The sequence below is a fragment of the Nomascus leucogenys genome, chromosome 6 (genome assembly GCF_006542625.1).
Source record: "Nomascus leucogenys isolate Asia chromosome 6, Asia_NLE_v1, whole genome shotgun sequence".
NCBI lineage: Eukaryota > Metazoa > Chordata > Mammalia > Primates > Hylobatidae > Nomascus > Nomascus leucogenys.
The window spans coordinates 68,956,280-68,971,405 of record NC_044386.1 but is presented as its reverse complement, the minus strand read 5'-3'; the positions used below and the strand labels follow the sequence as shown (position 1 = coordinate 68,971,405).

At 40.0% G+C, this 15,126-nt stretch overlaps 1 protein-coding gene across 3 annotated transcripts in view; it reads left to right on the top strand.

Moving 5' to 3' along the window:
- TRPM1 (transient receptor potential cation channel subfamily M member 1) overlaps nt 1-6,134 on the top strand; it is a 159,051-nt gene extending 152,917 nt beyond the window's left edge. The window contains exon 27 of one of the 3 annotated variants that reach the window (XM_003280312.2): nt 4,133-6,134. In XM_003280312.2, the coding sequence (XP_003280360.1) occupies nt 4,133-5,381 (1,249 nt within the window). In that variant the 3' untranslated portion in view covers nt 5,382-6,134. The remainder of the gene's footprint in view (nt 1-4,132) is intronic. The other 2 variants (XM_003280314.3, XM_003280313.3) reach the window with 2 other exon arrangements.
- Nucleotides 6,135-15,126: the final 8,992 nt, after the last annotated feature.

Sequence of the window (15,126 nt, the reverse complement as noted above, 5' to 3'; positions counted from 1 at the left end):
TAACTAAAAATGGATCATAGATCTAAACATAAAACGAAACTATAAAATGTTTGGAAGAAAACATAAGAGAAAATCTTCACAACTTGGGAATAGACAAAGGATTCTTCAATGCAACACCAAAAGCATAATCATGTCAATCATATATCTGACAAAAGACTTTTATACAAAATATCTAAGGAACTCTAAAACCCATAAAAACCCATAATATGGAAAAAATTGACCAATAAAAAAAATGAGCTAAGGATTAGACTAGACACACTAGAGAGGACATAAGGTTGTTAAATATGTACATAAAAAGATGCTCAACATCATTAGCTATCAGTGAAATGAAAATTAAAACTGAATGAGATATATCTACACACCGAATACAAGAGCTAAAAATAAAAAAAATTAAAAATAACAATAGCCAAGAAGGATGCTGAGCAACTGGAATTTGCATACGCTGCTGGTAGGAATAAAAAATTGTACAGCCATTCTGAAAAATGGTTGGGCAGTTGCTTATAAAGTTAAACATACATTTACCCTATGAATCAGCAATCTCAGGTATTTAATTCCTAGGTATTTATCCTACAGAAATGAAAACATGTTCACACAAAACCTGTACATGAATGTTTATAGCAGCTCTTTTCATACTTGCCAAAGAATGGAAACAACCCAAATGTCCTTCAACAGGTACTGTGGCACATCCATATTAGAACTATATCTTTGCCAGGCTTGGTGGCTCATGCCTGTAATCCCAGCACTTTGGGAGGCTGAGGCATGTTGATCACCTGAGGTCAGGAGTTCAAGGCCAGCCTGGCCAACATGGCAAAACCCCGTCTCTATTAAAAATACAAAAATTAGCCAGGCATGGTGGTGGGCACCTGTAGTCTCAGCTACTTGGGAGGCTGAGACAGGAGAATCGCTTGAACCTGGGAGACAGAGGTTGCAGTGAGCAGAAATTGCGCCACTGTACTCTAGTCTGGGCAACAGAGCGAGACTCCACCTCAAAAAAAAAAAAAAAGAAAAGAAAAGAAATAAATCTTTAAGAGAGTATCAACTTTAATCAAAGGTAAAGCCAAGTGAATTACTTGGATCTGGAATGCTTTTGTATTCTGTGATGTGCTGAAAAATATTTTTCACTCTGTGCTGAAAGGAAAGCTGGATTAAGACTTAGAAAGCTACACAAATAACTTCTTTGCTGATTAATCATATCTCACTATGAGCTCTATCATGAATGATGGATTCTCTTGTGTTTTTCTGCCATTCAATGTGTAAATAGATGTGGGGCTTTTGTCAAACTGATTCCTAGATAGCCTTTTTCTGTCTGAAATGGAAACCACTCTTTGTGTGGGTGTCAAGGTTTGTGAAACATGTTTTAAATAATTATGGGAAGTCACCAACCATGGTTAACAAAGGAGATAGATCCTCATTTATTTGTCCTTTATGTTAATCATTTCAGATGTAAGTGAACTTAAACTCATTTTTATCTTTCTTCTTTCATACGTACTATAAAACTCAATGCAACTTCCCTTCATTTGGCATAGCTGTTTAAAATTTGCTGTATCCATGTTGTAGCTGTTCACAAGCTCCAAACAAGCAACTGACAATTTATCTGAACCCAGGGCACATCATTAAGCATTGTTTCTTCCACAGCTTCAATGAAGGGAGCAGCAATAGGGATGGGAGATTTGAGACACCAAAAAAGGAGCTTGGTAACTGATTCAATGCAGAGGGGAGGGGAGAGGAGAGAAGTGAGGGGAGAGAGTTAGTATAAGGGAGACCAAAGAATCCAATGACTTTGAGGTTTGTTTTTCATATATGAGTGGCTGAGAGCGCTGTTATCTGAATTAGGTAATAAAGGGGAAAATAGGCAAAACTATAAAAGATTTGAAAGGACAGATATTCATCTTCATTTCACCAGTGTATTTATTAGAAAAGTTTGCACAGCTGCAATATCTCTTACTGTATGTTTGTAAAGGAACTCAAGTTTGACTAGGGCAATGTGGGGGGTTTTTTTTGATACAAAAGGAATCATCAGGGTAATAGATCTGAAGGGAGTAGGGAGCATTTATTTATTTATTTATTTATTTATTGAGATGGAGTCTCGCTCTGTCATCCAGGCTAGAGTGCAGTGGTGCGATCTCGGCTCATTGCAACCTCCGCCTCCAGGGTGCAAGCAATTCTCGTGCCTCAGCCTCCCAAGTAGCTGGGATTACAGGCATGTGCCACTGCGCCCAGCTAAGTTTTGTGTTTTTAGTAGAGACAGGGTTTTACCATATTGGCCAGGCTGATCTTGAACTCCTGGCCTCAGGTGATCCACCCGCCTTGGCCTCCCAAAGTGCTGAGATTACAGGTGTGAGCCACTGCGCGCAGCCAGGAGCCATTATTTTTAATGAAGAACACGAAGTCTTACTCAGAAGTAATGGAAAGTTAATAGTGAAAAATTCTTCTGTTGGTCTCTGAAGTGCCAGAGGAGAGAGAACCCTTAGAACCTACAGTGCCTGTGATACAGAGACTTTAAAAAAAGGAAGCCACAACTTCTCATACATGGTGAATTTGGTCCTCCCTGGTGGCAAACTTCCAGGAAGCCAGACCCTTCCTGCTCAAATGATGTGGTTTCCTACAGTACATATAAATAGTTCTCACCCCAAGAAAAGAGTTAAGAATAGAAGCCAAGGAACCACACATACAAACACAGACACATCAGAGCACAGCTGTCAATGTGGCCAACAGAAGAGTGGCATTAGCAAAAAAAACTCTGGGAGAAGGTGGGGCAAGGTAGCCACAGAAGCAGCAGGGTGGGGTGGAGTTCAGGAGATGCAGTCAAGCACAGAGCTGACTTAGCGGTGCAAAGAGCGGCAGGCAATCTGCTCAGAAGACAAAAGAGCGCGGTGGCTGACCACCATGAAATGGATGGATAAGAGAAGAGCCAGCAGAATGAGTGAGGACATGTATAAGGATGTGCAGAGAAGGTAGGAAAGACCTTCGTAGGTGATACAGACTGCAATGCAAGCCAAGTCTCCCTATGTTTTTAAGAAAGCTGGGAGAAAATAAAAGAATAATGGAATCAGACCTAAGTGTTTGCCATCACACAGGGATGAACCAGCCAGAACAGAGTAGCCAGGACTCCCAGCTCCATCCTGGGGACAAATTCAACTTGTAGAAAGCAATCCTCAATCCTGGGCATACTTCACCTCTTAGAGTTAAATTCCTATTGAAATAAGTCATACTGTATGTAGTAAAATATAAAACAAAGTCTGTCCCAGTGGATTTTAGGCCAGGCAACATTATGGTTTCATAGGCTGTTGCCTGATCTTCTAAGAACTAAAAAAAAAAAAAAAAAAAAAAAAAAAAAAAAAAAAAAAAAATTAACAGCAGGCATTTATAATCTCCCATGCTCTTTTCTGTGTGTAACCTTAAGGCAATACTAATTATTAAATATAAAGAATAATTTAAAGTTATTGGTATTCTTCAGACAATTAAATCACCTACTGTCCTTTAAGCAAACTATCTGATAATCTGAACTTAATTATTAACAGTTTATTTTCTGAATCCCTTGAACCTTAATAAGGATTTTAATTATTTATTTTGTTAAAACCATTCACTGCTGACAGCCATAGTCAAAGCTCTAAAAACTAAGTGCTAGTAGCTTCCGTTATTACTACAGGCAGTGTGATGTACCAGCTAAGAGACAGGCACTGGAGTGAGTGCTGGAGCTAGACTGCGTGTGCTCAAATTCCTGCTCCACTGCTTCCTACCTTTGGGGAAATTACTTATACGCTCCATGACTTAATTTCCTCACCTGTAAAATGGAGATGATAATAATAGACCTACTTCCAAGGACTGCTCTGAAGATTAAATAAGCCTAGGATTGAACCTCAGTAAGCACCTGTTAGTGAGAACATTATGCTCTTAGAACAATGACTGAGCAGTAAGTACTATATGCATTAACTGTTATTTCCATTATTTTCTGGTGGCTCCTCATGGTAATTTGAGTAGTCATGTTAGGGGATTGTGAAGCTTGTAAATATGCTCAAACAGTTCCATATGTATTAAAATTCTGAAAAATCACATAGCAATGACATTATCTTTTGATTTTTAATATCCACTTAATCTCAGTTGAATAAATCTATCCCTTTATATTCACCAGAGTTGAAAATATGTCAATGAGGTTGGAAGAAATCAATGAAAGAGAAACTTTTATGAAAACGTCCCTGCAGACTGTTGACCTTCGACTTGCTCAGCTAGAAGAATTATCTAACAGAATGGTGAATGCTCTTGAAAATCTTGTGGGAATCGACAGGTCTGACCTGATCCAGGCACGGTCCCGGGCTTCTTCGGAATGTGAGGCAACGTATCTTCTCCGGCAAAGCAGCATCAATAGCGCTGATGGCTACAGCTTGTATCGATATCATTTTAATGGAGAAGAGTTATTGTTTGAGGATACATCTCTCTCCATGTCACCAGGGACAGGAGTCAGGAAAAAAACCTGTTCCTTCCGTATAAAGGAAGAGAAGGACGCAAAAACGCACCTAGTCCCAGAATGTCAGAACAGCCTTCACCTTTCACTGGGCACAAGCACATCAGCAACCCCAGATGGCAGTCACCTTGCAGTAGATGACTTAAAGAACGCTGAAGAGTCAAAATTAGGTCCAGATATTGGGATTTCAAAGGAAGATGATGAAAGACAGACAGACTCTAAAAAAGAAGAAACTATTTCCCCAAGTTTAAATAAAACAGATGTGATACATGGACAGGACAAATCAGATGTTCAAAACACTCAGCTAACAGTGGAAACGACAAAAATAGAAGGCACTATTTCCTATCCCCTGGAAGAAACCAAAATTACACGCTATTTCCCCGATGAAACGATCAATGCTTGTAAAACAATGAAGTCCAGAAGCTTCGTCTATTCCCGGGGAAGAAAGCTGGTCAGTGGGGTTAACCAGGATGTAGAGTACAGTTCAATCATGGACCAGCAATGGACGACGGAATGGCAATGCCAAGTTCAAAAGATCACGCGCTCTCATAGCACAGATATTCCTTACATCATGTCGGAAGCTGCAGTGCAAGCTGAGCATAAAGAGCAGTTTGCAGATATGGAAGAGGAACACCATGTTGCTGAAGCAATTCCTCGAATCCCTCGCTTGTCCCTAACCATTACTGACAGAAATGGGATGGAAAACTTACTGTCTGTGAAGCCAGATCAAACTTTGGGATTCCCATCTCTCAGGTCAAAAAGTTTACATGGACATCCTAGGAATGTGAAATCCATTCAGGGAAAGTTAGACAGATCTGGACATGCCAGTAGTGTAAGCAGCTTAGTAATTGTGTCTGGAATGACAGCAGAAGAAAAAAAGGTTAAGAAAGAGAAAGCTTCCGCAGAAACTGAATGCTAGTCTGTTTTGTTTCTTTGATTTTTTTTAACAGTCAGAACCACTAATGGGTGTCATCTTGGCCATCTAAACATTATCAATTCTAAAAACATTTTCCTTAAAAAATTTTGGAAATTCAGACTTGATTTACAATTTAACGCATTAAAAGTAGTATTTTGTTAGCATACGTTAGTAGGCTTAGTTTTTTCAGTTGTAGTAGTATCAAATGAAAGTGACGACACTATAATGAAGACAAATTGGCTAATCAGTATACAAGATTATACAATCTCTTTATTACTGAGGGCCACCAAATAGCCTAGGAAGTGCCCTTGAGCACTGAAGTCACCATTAGGTCACTTAAGAAGTAAGCAACTAGCTGGGCACAGTGGCTCATGCCTGTAATCCTAGCACTTTGGGAGGCCAAGGCAGAAAGATAGCTTGAGTCCAGGAGTTTGAGACCAGCCTGGGCAACATAGTGATACCCCATCTCTTACAAAAAAAAAAAAAAGTAAGCAACTGTGTAAGAAAGAGAAGCTAAAGAGAAAGCAAACATGAAAAAAGGGAGGGGTGGAAAGAAGAAAAAATTATGAGGCACAATAAGCGGGAAGGAGCCACAAATATGTTTTTATGGGGTCTTTGTTTTCTGTTTTAATGTTTTATTTTAAACTACACAATGGGAAAAAAAAGTACACAATTATATCAAACATCATACTCTAATAATTTAGGGTGACCTAGAGTTTTGTTAATGTGCAAAATAAAGTATCCAATATGCATTTTCTTGTTGTCATAGAGTCCTTAATAGCAAATACAAATTAGTTGTACCTGTCTATGCAATGCTTTGTACAAAGCTGTAGCTAAAACCTAAAGGATATATGTTCACAAGCCACAGGGACTGCTCTTAGCTGAGAATACCAGGTGTTGTGCTTCACCTCAAAGTTCAAACAAATACCCATAAGAGTAATAGGACCCTCATTCGAGGCTTCCAAGAGGGGCTACTGTCTAGGAACCCTGAAGGCCACCCCACCATCACCACTCTTAACTATACAAAAAGAAACAGAGGTGGCAGAAAGGGGTCTTCTCTGGCTAGAGCAGAGGTTAGAGTTAGACCCTAGCCCCTCACCATCCCCCAAGAGAACCTCAGGGTACTCAGATCTCAGGAGGTCTCTGATGCACAGAGAGAGGGCCAGCCTCCAGTTACTGGCAGCTAATACTTCATGAAGCAAAGTGCCTCATACCCAGAAAGGACCACTGGGTAGATTAACCAGGAATTGGTGGTGGTAGGGTTGGGAGATGTGTCAGACAGAAACGGGTGATGATCACAAAAAATGAGACCACCATCCCTATTTTCATCTGAGGTGTAGACTGTAGCACTGCCAGAAACTGGCAAAGGAGTAGAGAAAGAGACAGAAAGACAGAAACACACAGAGGGAGACCCAGAAACAGATAGAGGAAGATTGTAGCCTGTTCTACAACAGAGGCTCATTGCAGTTATGCCAAAGGTAGTGATCAGAGGTGACAATACCAAAATGTGATTTTGCATCTTTTTCCTCAAAATACGACTGAGATTATAATAGTCAGATTCGGCCGGGCACGGTGGCTCACGCTTGTAATCCCAGCACTTTGGGAGGCTGAGGCGGGCGGATCACGAGGTCAGGAGATCGAGACCACGATGAAACCCCGTCTCTACTAAAAATACAAAAAATTAGCCGGGCGTGGTGGCGGGCGCCTGTAGTCCCAGCTACTCAGGAGGCTGAGGCAGGAGAATGGCGTGAACCCGGGAGGCAGAGCTTGCAGTGAGCGGAGATTGCGCCACTGCACTCCAGCCTGGGCGACAGAGCGAGACTCTCTCAAAAAAAAAAAAAATAATAATAATAATAATAATAGTCAGATTAGAACTCTTGAACTGGGATGAATTTATCAAAAAAGACTGATATACCATTGCCTGGGTTGTGGGGGAGGGCTTTAATATTTCAAAAGTGATAACATTTATTTAACATAAACTATTACTTATTTGCATATTGCTACATTAAGACTCTTTAATCGATCCTGCCACATGTGTTTGACTTAGTAATTAACCTATTACATTTTATCTCACTCCTAAGTCTTTCCTTTGAGTGTCAAAAAACTTTTGGCCTTTTGCCATATCCTAGAAAAGAGATTTCTCAGAATAAGCTGGGGAATCTATAACACCTCAGCAGAGCTGGTCTGCAGAAGATAAAACCTATCTTTGGAATTCTCCCCATATCTCTGTTCATTACACAGTCTCCCTTTACCAAGGTCCATCCCACCGTGCCTCAGGTGTAGGACTCAAATTCCATTTCCTTAAGTCTCACTAAGATCTGTGATTCCTGTCTTATGCCAAGGTGTCAGCTGATGTAGGATTTTCTAAGGATGTTTGTCTTATAGATCCAAATGGATGAATTCTAACAGTGTGATTTCAGAACCTGTGACTGGGCCGACTATTCTTGAGACCTTTCTTGTACACCTTAAATCATACCATATAGTTGATTAGTACTTTACCAACCCAGCACAACTCAAATATTGACAGTCTTCTATGTAGGACACCATGCCAGACCACTTGGTATTACATTATTAATGATTACATTATTATTCCCAATGTCATTACAATTTTGTCTAAATATGGACAACAAAATATTGAGAATATCCAATCTAATCAAATCTAGCAGTATTTAATACATTAAAATAAGAATACTGCATATGGTCAAATCACTTAAGATAGAACTATCTTAGTAAATGAATAAGAATTATATTTCTGTGCTATGTAAAACATAGTAACATAGGAAGGCTTTTATTATTTTATCCCCCAAACTCTGGCACACTCATAAGTGAGTTCTAATATAATATTTGGTATAAATTAAGCTTGTTTTCGACTTTGATCAATGCCAATTAAGACTTGAACTATCAAAGGACCTCATGATATGTGGCTCTCTCCTTTGAGGCTGTTTGCTTACATTCTGAACACATATATATGCTTCATCATCATGAGGTTCGTATAGTCTTCCATAGTTTAGGTTTTGAAATCTAAAAATCAAACTGTCAATGTTGTCATATAGTTATTCTATACCAAAAATGCATTTTTGCTAAATATATATTAGAAATAAAGTGAAATGAAATCATCTTACTACCTCCTACACACAAAAAAGACTTTTAAGGAAGGTTTTATCTTAAGATAAAAATGCAGAAAATCACACAAAATAAATAACTGACTTAATTAATTATTGTAAGCTGAATATCCATGTAACCACCACTCAGATTAATAGAGTTTGCCAGCTACCCCAAAAGTCTCAGAAGTCCCTATCTCAACCACCTCTGTTCCCTGAAAACTAACTATATTTTTATAGTAATCCTTTCCTTGCTGTTCCAGTTACTATCACTGTATTATTAATACAAGTGACTCCAAAACTGGGTGGCTTAAAATACCCATTTGATTATGCTCACGGATTCCATGGGTCAGGAATTCAGACAGGCACAGCAGGAATGCCCTTGATTTGCAGTGTTTGCCGATTTCCACGGTTTAAGTACTCCTGCCATGGCCAACTTCAAGCTACGGCATCACTGAATGTGGAGCTAGGAAGACATACTAACGATTGGTTCTTGCAAGCCAGTACAGGCTGGCTATAGCACACTACTGTCTATTCCATGATATTTGGGGCCTCAGCTGGGAAGACTCACTGTCTAGAGGTAATTCAACAGCTGGAGGCTGGGATTATCTAGACATGTCTTTATTCACATGTCTGAAAATGGATAATGGCTCTCAACTGGGATCTCAATCTCAGTATAGGGCACATACACATGCCTCTCCAAGCAGCCTGGGCTTCCTCACCACATGGCAGCCTCAGAGAAACTGGATTTCCCACATGATGGTTCAGGGCTCCAAAGTGAGTGTCCCATTGAGCAAGGAGGAAACACCGCTTTTTATGGCCAATCCTCAGAGGTCTTGCAGAGTCACTAAGGCCAGCTTGGATTCAAGGGTAGGGGTCATATAGAGGGGAATGTTTAAAAAATTTGCAGATATGTTTTAAAATCACTATACTTGTATTTCATTATAGTTGTATCACTTGAATGTTCCTTAGCACTATAGTTTAGCCTTACTCTTTTTTATTTGAAGGTCTTTTAAATCTCTTTTAATCTGGTATTACCTTTCTCTCTCTTTCTCTTCCTTAACAATTTCTTTGTTGAAGAACATGGGTCACTTGTCTTGCAAAGTTTCCCACAGTCTAAACTTTACTTATTGAACACTCATAGGAAGTTTGACATATTCTGCTGTTTCTGCAGGTTGACAGGAGGAGTCAGAGGCTTATTCAGGCTTAGGTCTGATCCCTTTGGCAAGTCTCCTTAGATGGTGTAGCTTCTTTCACAAGGAGGCACATGTGTCTACTTGTCAGTCTTTTTGTGATGTCAGCAGCTGTTGATACTCAATGCCTAGATCCCTTAATTTATAGAGGGTTGAAAATTGTAATACTCAAATTCCATTATTTATAAAAAGATTATTCTTTTCATCTACTACTTGATTACACAGTGGTATAGTTCATACTACACAGCAGAAATAATGACTGATTAATTTTTCCCATTTATTTGCCAGTTTTAAAAACAATGAATTGGTTCTCTACCATCCTCCAAAGGATGAAGGTGGTCTACAGGCCAGGCAGAGAGCCCTCACCAGAACCTTTACCTTGCTGGTATCTTGGTCTTACACTTCCCAGCCTCTGGAACTGTGAGAAAAAAAATTCTGTTCTTTAAGCCAGAGTCTGTGTACTTTGTTATAGCAGCATGAGCACACTAATACAACTAGACATCTGGAAAATGTGACATTTCAGTCAATAACAAATCTGGAAATCAGAGTTTTTCCAGGTGACTGATAGTTTAGTTTATTTAAACACCATTATGACTTCATGGATTTAAATATGTGTGATGTATTTTAATCCATTGTAATTTTTTGGTTTTTGGGTTTTTTTTTTTTTTTTTTTTTTTTTGAGCCACAGTCTCACTCTGTTGCCCAGGCTGGAGTGCAATAGCACAATCTCAACTCACTCCAACCTCTGCCTCCCAGGTTCAAGTGATTCTCTTGTCTCAGCCTCCAAAGTAGCTGGGATTACAGGCATGTGCCACCATGCCTGGCTAATTTTTTGTATTTTTAGTAGAGACGGGGTTTCTCCATGTTGGCCAGGCTGGTCTCGAACTCCTGACCTCAGATGATCCACCCACCTCGGCCTCCCAAAGTGCTGGGATTACAGGCTTGAGCGCCCGGCCTTAATTATTATTCTCTCACATTTTCTTTCCATGAGTACCTTAGATATGTTACTCCATTTTCTTCTGGCATAAGGCATTGCTGCCAAAACGTCTGGTAATATCTAATTTTCTTTCATCTAAAAGTCACTTGCTTTTTTTGTCTAGATATCCAAAGAAATTTTCAGTGTTGTTTCTTGAAGGCCCATTAGGTTTAGAAGAATGGGTCTTAGTGCTGGTAAGCCCAGATCAATGTTCTCAGGTGCAATGTGTTCTTTCAATACGTAGTTTCAAATATTTTCTTTTAATTTCAAGTAAGTTTTCTTAAACTACAGTTTGTAGTATTTGTTCTGTTTCCTTATCTCCTCCCTCTTTTTGTTTCCCCCAGGAACTCCTATTATCTATTTGTTAGTTCTCCTTTGCCTATTTTCAATATATAGACTTTCTTTCTAATCTGTTTAACTTCCTTCATTGATTTTTTATTTTTTAGACTTTTTCTCCTTTTCATCTTCCTTAAAGAATAATCAATTGTGTTTACCAATCCTTGGGCTTCTTTTATTCTTAATTTCAGATTCTGATTTCTGATTCTATTTTGAATTTATTCATTTCAGTTTGAATGTTTCTAGTTCCGATTTATATAGTTCTTTTCATGTTTCATATCATTTTCTTAGTATCTTTTGGCTCATTTTGAAATAGCGGATGTTAGTTTTTATCTGTCTTGTGGGCATCCTTTCTGGTGTGCTTTTATTGTGGATATGAGTGCTATTTTGTTCTTATTCTCTTTCATTACAATAATTTTCTATGTGATTTGACTTCCATACTTTCATGTGATTATTTTTATGTGAAATTGGTTTTCTTGAACTTTTTGAAGGAGGCAGTTTTAAGGATAGTTTTTCTTTTCTTTTTCTTTCTTTCTTTTTTTTTGGCGGGGGAGTCTTGCTCTGTCACCCAGGCTGGAGTGCAGTGGCACTATCTCTGCTCACTGTAAGCTCCGCCTCCCAGGTTCAAGCCATTCTCCTGCCTCAGCCTCCCGAGTAGCTGGGACTACAGGCGCCCGCCACCATGCCCGGCTAATTTTTTGTATTTTTAGTAGAGACGGGGTTTCACCGTGTTAGCCAGGATGGTCTTGATCTCCTGACTTAGTGATCAGCCCGCCTTGGCCTCCCAAAGTGCTGGGATTACAGGCGTGAGCCACCACGCCTGGCCTAGTTTTCCTAACTTCATAGACAACTTCTGTTTTTACTGCGTAGTGTTGTGGGTTTCATTCCTTTTTTTTTATTTTAAAAGTTGGCTTACTTTTGGAGATTTCCTGGTTTTCCATTTTTATCTAGAACTTCTTTTTCCTTTCTTTCTATTGTCTCTATTTAGCTCAATTTTGTTTCCATGCCCAACAGTTTGCCATCAGTGTAGGTCTCTTTCCTGGAAGGAAGCCTAGGAGATTAGTTTCAAGAGTTCCTGCAGCTACATTACTCCAGCCCCTCCAGACTTTACCAGGAGCCTCCTGAATTCTCATGTTTTTAGAGAAGGCAAATACCCTTTCCTGTTTCTGCTGCTGTTCTCAACTTGACTGGCTGGACCTTCCAGGGAATACTTTTCAGCTATTTTGGGGTTCTCCAGATGCTTCATTGATTCTCTATGCTGATACCACAAGGGTCTTATTACTTATTACTGCCATATTACTGCTATTGGTTTGTTCCCACACGTTTATATTTTTAAGATCAAGGGATACCATTTCACTTGGATTTGTTATAGATGTTGTCCTTGGGTTTTGGTTTTGCCATATAGTTGCTTTGTCTGTTTTTATGCAGAGATTGAAAAAGTATGCTGCTGTTGTCATCTTTCCACAATTCTCCCTCAAGAAACAGATGTCTTAAATTACTTAGTAGTCATCTTAAAAGACCATATACTCAAGCAATGGCCTCGTTTTGCAGACATTATGTATAACCACTTCTAACTACTTCCACTGCTACCACCATCACCTTCTCTCATCTGGACTGTTATAACAGGCCCCAACTGGTCTTCCAAAGGCCACCCTGCTGCACACTACAGCAGTCAAAATGATTGTTTTAAAACGTAAGTCAGATCATAGCACTCTTACCTCAAAACCTTGTAAAATCTTCTCAATTTTGGGGGCTTCTGTGATCTGGCCTGTGTTTCCCTCTGCCCTCCTCCCTGACTGCATTAGGCTGCTTTAGCCACACTGGCCTCAAACATGCCTCGAAGGCGCTCACCTCAAGGCATTTGCACGGCTAATCTTCTCTGTCTCAAATGCTCTTCCTCCTCTCATCCACTTGGCCTGTTCCCTCACTCCTTTTGTCTCTGCTCAAATGTCCTATAATCAGAAAGTCCTTCCTTGACCATATCCAACTCCCCAATGAAAGATGGAACCACCTTTCTCTCGCTATGTTTTATTTTTCTTCACAGCACTCATGACATGCTATATATTAATTTTTTACCTTTCTACCAAGAATGAAAATGCCACGAAAGTAGAAAATTTGTCTTAGTGTCCGGAATAGTGCTTGGCACAATGTTAGTACTCAATACAAATTCATGAGTTCACTGAATGAGTGCTGAATGAATATATAAAGTTCCTAGCACCTGATCAGTATTGAAGAAATGTTAGCTTTATTTTTTCTTGATAGGGAAAAGGAAGTGATCTTTAGAGAATGCTACCATTTCCAATGATAGAAAATCCAATAATGGAAACAGAGGTGTAGTCAGAAAAATGGGTGATGGGAGGCCGAGTTCAGCAGTTCACCTGAGGTAAGGAGTTTGAGACCAGCCTGGCCAACACGGTGAAACCCCGCCTCTACTAAAAAAATGCAAAAATTAGCCAGGAGTGGTGGTGGACACCTGTAATCGCAGCTACTTGGGAGGCTGAGGCAGGAGACTCACTTGAACCCGGGAGGCGGAGGTTGCAGTGAGCCATGATTGCGCCACTGCACTCCAGCCTGGGTGACAGAGCGAGACTCCGCCTCAAAACAAAACAAACAACAAACAAAAACAGAAAAAAGAGCCAAAAGCAGGGGATAGGCAATAACACCAAACATACGGCATAGTCAAGGGCATCAGGGTCTGAGAAGAGGTAATAAAACTAGTTCTACAGACTGAATTATGTTCCTCCAAAATGCTAATGTTGAAACCCTAACCCCTAGTATGGCTATATTTGGAGATTTTAGGAGGTAATTAAGTAAGGTTAAATAAGGTAATAAGAGTGGGGCTCTAATCTGATAGGATTAGCGTCCTTACAAGAAGAGACATCAAGAGATTCCACAGAGCTTGTTATATACCCTCCCCGCACTGTGTGAGGACACGGTGAGATGGCAGCCATCTGCAAATCCGGCAGAGAGCCCTCGCCTGTCTGCCTACCACAAGTCAGGCAGATCCCTACCTTGCCAACACCTTGATCTTGGACTTCCTATACTCCAGAATTGTGAGAAATTAATGTCTGCTCTTTAAGCCATCAACCTGTGGTATTTTGTTATGGCAGCCTGAGCAGACTAATACAACCAGATATCTGGGAAATGTCATAAAATTTAGTGTTAAGACAATAATAAATCTGGAAATAGAGTTTTTCCACTTTTCAGTTGTATGATCACATATTAGAGTTGCAGATCCTAAGAAAACTTGTACAGAAAAACCCAAATCACAGAGTTATTTAAGTGTAAAGAAAAAGCCAATTATTGCTTAAAGAGTATTTAAGTAGAAAATATCCATTGAATATGGAGAGGAATAACAGCATATTCATAAATTTTTTTTAAAAAAGTGTGCACGACAGTGATTTTAACATTTCTAATCCAATGGAACTAACATTTTAAAGTACAATTATGGCCAGGCACAGTGCCTCACGCCCGTAGTCCCAACTACTTGAGAGGCTGAGGCAAGTGGATCACTTGAGCCCAGGAGGTGGAGGCAGCAGTGAGCCCTGATCATGCCACTGCACTTCAGCCCAGGTGATGGTGTGAGACCCTGACTCTTTAAAAAATACAATTATGGTTACAGTTCTTGGGCAGAGTGGAATTCAAACAGGTTAACCTGAAAGAGCAGTAGAGTTCTAAATCCAGGATAAACTATTTTCAGAAAAAGAATAACTTTCTGAATCTTTATTTAAATTGTTAAATGTTACTGTGAGTAATCCTCATCAGTATGATTGTGACTGGTATGGCTACATGGAAGCTTCCCTGTGGCATTAATCATAAAATGCTGGATTGGGGTTTGATTCTTCAAGGTATAAGAAGGACCTAGTCTCAAGTAATAGATTCACCAAAATGTAACACCACTAGCCCCCTCCCACCAAAATCTGCTCCAGTCAGAATTACGGCAAGAGCTGAGAAGTGACCTGTGCTTGGCGGCACCGGCCCACTTTCCCAGTGCCGGTTCCTCGCATCCTGGGCGCAGACTGGGTGACTGCCTGATCCCTGGACCCGAGTCCCCTTTCCCTGCCCTGGGCTCCTCCTCGAGAACTTCAAAACAATGCTCGCCCGGGCCGGAGGGCGAAGTCGGCCCACGTGTAAGTCAAGGG